At 51.5% G+C, this 5,008-nt stretch overlaps 1 protein-coding gene across 1 annotated transcript; it reads right to left on the minus strand.

Annotated features, from left to right (window-relative positions):
• Positions 1–245: 245 nt before the first annotated feature.
• Positions 246–1,283, minus strand: LOC135827036 (craniofacial development protein 2-like). The gene has a single exon (XM_065339558.1). It carries the CDS (start codon positions 1,281–1,283, stop codon positions 246–248), a length of 1,038 nt encoding a protein of 345 aa, XP_065195630.1.
• Positions 1,284–5,008: the final 3,725 nt, after the last annotated feature.

The raw sequence follows: 5,008 nt of genomic DNA on the forward strand, positions 1-5,008 counted from the left end.
TGGTCAGAGAACCAGTCAGGTTGCCGACACGCAGAGAAGCCAAGAGTGGTCTCCGCAGCAGTGAACAGCGACGTGGCAAGGGCATACCAGCGCTCCTCGATAGACGCGGCTGCGGGGATATCCGCAAGACGAGAGGCAATTGACTCCTGATACGCCCTGACATGAGTGGGGGTTATCACATCAGCATCCGTTGCCATTGACGAAGCGGGTGATGGCTTCAGCAGGCTCACTGCAAAGTGCCGCAGTCACATCTGCCTAAGCTGAACAGTGAGGCATACCATACGATGATCTGAGCCACAGTCTCCATTCAGCACAACGCGGCAATCACGACACAGGCGTCGGTCCTTATGATGCATGATGATGAAGTCTATTGCGTGCCATTGCTTGGTCCTGGGGTACTGCCAGGATTGTTTGTGGAATGCCCTCTTTTGAAACCAAGTATTGCACACGGCTGCATCGTTCATGTGGAGGAATAAAAGCAACTCCGCGCCTGACTCGTTATACTCGACAAAACCATGGAGGCCACGAACTCCCTGCCAGTCATCAGCAATTCCAGATTGACGGGAACCAACTCTGGCGTTGAGGTCGCCTAGAAGAACAAACTTGTCTTCGCCAGGCACATCCTGTATCGCGCGTTGCAGATCGTTGAAGAAGCTGTCCATGACAGATCTCTTGGCGCGGAATGTCGGTGCGTAACAGGCGATGACATGGAGATTGACCGACTTTCTACTGCGCCCCGACACGAAGCGAAGTACCGCCACAGTGAGACGGGGCAAAACCGGTGCCCACTGCGAACCTCTGTCTCTCCAGGCACGAAGCGCGCGTCCGCGCAGCACAACAGCTACGCACGCGCCGCGGAGAAAGGAACCATCACCGCTCGGCAATCTCCACCTAGTCGATAGGACAGCCGAATCACCAACAGAATACACCTCCTCCCCAAACCAGCGAGTCTCCTGCAGGCCAGCTACCTCTTTGTCGAGTCTCTTCAGCTCGCCGACGACGACATCGACCCTCCGATCATCCTTGTCAAATTCAAAATTTGAATTTCTAAAATTTGAATTCTTTCGAACAAATGCCGTCTCCACAGGCCCAGAAGCATTCACGAGCGACCTGACATTCCAGGACGCCAACTGCATGCACTCTCCTCTCCTTCTATCGGCGGATTTAGATTTAGACTTTCGTCGTCCATCAATCACTCGCGGGCTCGCAACACCGCAACGAGTGGAGGTTCCCACTGCACGGCGAGTGGCAGCATCAGGCGCTGCCCTGCACTCGACGTGCATTGCCGCAGGACCCTTGACGACTCACAGCATTCAGCTGGGACGGCCAAAAGGCCACCACAGCCCTACAAGCCAAGGAACCGAGGTAAAAACCAAGGAAAGTACACTTGCAGGCAGAGCTCCGAAAAATGCAACCGTCTACCAAGGCCACCAAGGCACACACACACACACACACACACACACACACACACGCACGCACGCACGCACGCACACGCATGCACACATCCACACACACACACCCACACACACACACACACACACACACACACACACACACCTTGAACCTTGAACGTGCCCATTGCCGATGGCAATGACAGCGAAGGGACTATCTGCTACCTTTGCAGTACGGAGCGTGGCGCTCGAGGTCCCCGGGACGACGGCAGACCTTTCCACATGCGCAGCAGAAGCCAGGGTCAGGATCAGGAGGAGCACGGGCGGGAGGACGACGATAAGCAATCTGCTTCCTGGGCAGCATCAAACCAGCAGTCAGAAGGCACAGGGGCGGCTGATGGAGCGGAGATCATCCACGATGACGTCACACCACCGCTTGCGTGGACCATGGCGAGGGCGTGTTGCAGGGAGCTTCCCAAAAAAATCGCTTCAGCATGCGGTCGTCGTTCATCCGGCCAACATGGCCAAGCCAACGCAGGCGATATTCCCGGATGTTGTCCGCGACGTCACAGTCAATGCCGAGTGTTCGGGCCATGGTAACGGAGGTTACGCGGTCGTCCCACTGGTCCCGCCTGGATACGCCAACGATGATGCGAACACACCAGTGATGAAAGGTGTTGAGAGAGCGCAGGTCGGTGCCTTCGGCGTCCACGTCTCTGCTCCGTACACACACACACACACCTTGACCTTGAACCTTGAAACTGCCACCTAAAGGTGATCCAGTGCCTCAAAGAGGCAAGGAGGGCAGAGTTACTTCTTGAATTTGTGTTAAGCCAGGTACTGGGGACGTGTAAACTCCCGAGAGCAGGTCGGGCATGGGATGGTGCGGCGCTCCGAGCCAGAGCTGCATGTTCTGCGGCTGCAGTTGTGCCGGCGGTGCCCAGTTTGCAGAACCCAAAAGTGACTTGTACACTTTCCCCCTAGAGTTTATTTATGCACCCCCGTATTTTTATACGTCTCCCAGGTTCAGTGTACCTGCTCATATACGTCCCTGTGCGGACCGTACCGTGTCTACGAATTTCCATAAACGCATTTGTCTCTCCTTATTGATTTTTTCTTCTCTCTCTTTCTCTTTCTCTTGGCTCTTTTCCTTTAGCATTCATACTGGTTGGTAACACTTTTCTTGGTCCTCAATTATTAATAATACAGTGCAAATCTATCGAACACGCCAAAATTTCATACGGAATCGACCGACAGACATTAGTGGTGGCTCTGGATGGCAACCCTGTTGAGATCCTGGTTGAAGCAGACCTCCAGCTTCAACGTCTAGTTGGACCTGTGTCTCGTACACCTGCATGTAAAAGCAAGTGTTGTCGGATCACTCACATCTGTTGGCGCATATGCACATCTCTGCGCAGACGTAAATGCTGGCATCGGAGGTGTCAGCATAGGCTATGACGAAGCAGGTGAGTTAAACCCTGCTACGTTTGGCCTGGGCACAGCAACTTCTGGCATCACAGCAACAACCGTGTGTGCCGGCGAACACCCCGTACGTCATGTGACCGTTACGAAGGATGATATAGGGGTAACGCTAGAAGCGACAACGGTCTAATCCGGTGGGTTGAAGACACCGAGCATTGGCGCTGGAAGCACGGACGGACAAGCGCCAACCTGGCCGATCGGCTCAGTCATTTGCCAGTGCGCACACAGAGCTCTGTTCGATAGTCAACAGGCTCAATTCTGTGCAGAAGTGGACTCGTGGGTAGATCAGGGTTGGCTAGTAGAGCTTGATGAGGCCATCCACGGATGGGTTGGAGCCTTCATTCCACTATTGACGAAGAGCCAGACACACAAGGTTAACTCACTGTATCTCTCATGCAAAAAGAAGTTGGCTCTTGGCTTCAAGATCACCACAAGCTATGGCTTTACCACTATCTTGTAGTGCCCAAGCTTTCTTGGTATTTCCAGGTTCTTGAACTCACACAAGGTTTTGTACGTGAACTGCACTTTATGTGTTTACCATTTCTGAAGAAATGGTCAGGCCTACCTCGATGCGCAAACTCTGCCATTCTTTTTATTGGCAGTCGCAAACGCTTTGGCTTACGCCTCTACTACTTTCCTACGGTGTGGAAAAAGTGCCAGTCCATCAAATGGCACATTCTTCGATCGAGTGGGGACGCGCGCATGAGGGCACTGTACACTCTGCGTCAGAGTAAGGGTGCGAATCCAACAAAGCGGTATGCGGCGACAATAAAGCTGGAGCGTGCAGAGGCATCAGTAGGTTCAGGAGCAGGAGCAGATTTTGAGGCTGAAACCTCTTCGGGTGCAAGGCAAGTGGTTGGAGTGGACATCGGTGATGTGGCAGGACCTCTCGTGCAAATCCCTTTTTTACGGTGGTACTGGCAAGGATTTGAATTTTCTTCTCGCCTCAACCCTCGACGTGCTACCTTCTCCGACGAACCGATGTCGTTGGGGAAACACCGTAGTGGATCCGTACTGTAGTTTGTGCCGTGCCTGGGCCTGTACTACGCGCCACGTGCTTGGCGCTTGTCGCGTAGCGCTGGACCAGGGATGTAACACCTGGAGGCACGACAACGTATTAGGGGTCATCGTCAGGAACATGCGTGAGGAGATTCGATTCCGCTCTGCTGCAAACACCGTACAAACCGAAAATTCAAATGAGCTTGACTTCATCTCGTTTTGCAAGGCAGGAGAGAAGCCAGTTCACGTTCAGCCCAGACAAAAGTGGGTTACGCCTGATCTCCTGTCAGAGGCCTCAGACTGGAAACGTCTTGTTGACTCAGTTAGTGCAAAGATTTCTTTCCCTAGCTGTGTTGCACGTACCACCCTGAGATCAGATATAGTTCTGTACTCTACGAGTCGTAGGATTGTATTCTAGATGGAGTTGACAGTTTGTGCTGAGGACATATTCAGTGTCAGTAACTCGCGGAAGGACAGGCGGTATGCGGATCTGGCCGACCAATGCCGAGCAAACGGGTGGCAGTTCGTTTCTCTTTCGGTTGAGGTAGGTGTGCGTGGTTTCATCCCGGACTCTCTTCCGAGGACTCTGAAAGCGCTTGGGTTTTCTAATCGAAGAATAAAATAAATTTGAAATTAATTCTAAAATGGCAATAAATAAGATAAATTGTGCACTCATAACAACAGCCAAAAATGAAGAAAGTCAAGTTCCATAACGTTTTCTTGTGACTGTCATCAGTGGAACGCCGTCACATAAAAATGTAATATCTAAAACACACACTTATATACATGTAGCTAATATGGTTTCAGGTAGAAATACAGCAGCTAACAGGTACAAAAAGCGAAGTTTGCACCTTTGCAATGTGTGAATATAGTGTATGTAAGAAAGGTAGTGGCAGATGAATGTGATACTGTGTGAATGAATGTAATGGTGCGTGTGTATTACTTGAAGAGTGTGAGTGATACAACGTTTTCTTTCTGTTTACATAGCACAGGGTCACGAGTACGAATATACACAGCTTCCAACACCTGCAATTGCTTGAAGAAACGTGCGCAACGAATAACACTAAACCAGGAATCGTCAAACACCTTACGACATTCTGGACTGGACACCAAATGCTTGTACACTGCAGACTTCC

This window comes from Sycon ciliatum, chromosome 11 (genome assembly GCF_964019385.1).
Source record: "Sycon ciliatum chromosome 11, ocSycCili1.1, whole genome shotgun sequence".
Taxonomy (NCBI): domain Eukaryota; kingdom Metazoa; phylum Porifera; class Calcarea; order Leucosolenida; family Sycettidae; genus Sycon; species Sycon ciliatum.

What these genes read in the sequence shown, in the direction of transcription:
- LOC135827036 (XM_065339558.1), bottom strand. Translation starts at nt 1,283, where the DNA reads ATGCACGTCGAGTGCAGGGCAGCGCCTGATGCTGCCACTCGCCGTGCA.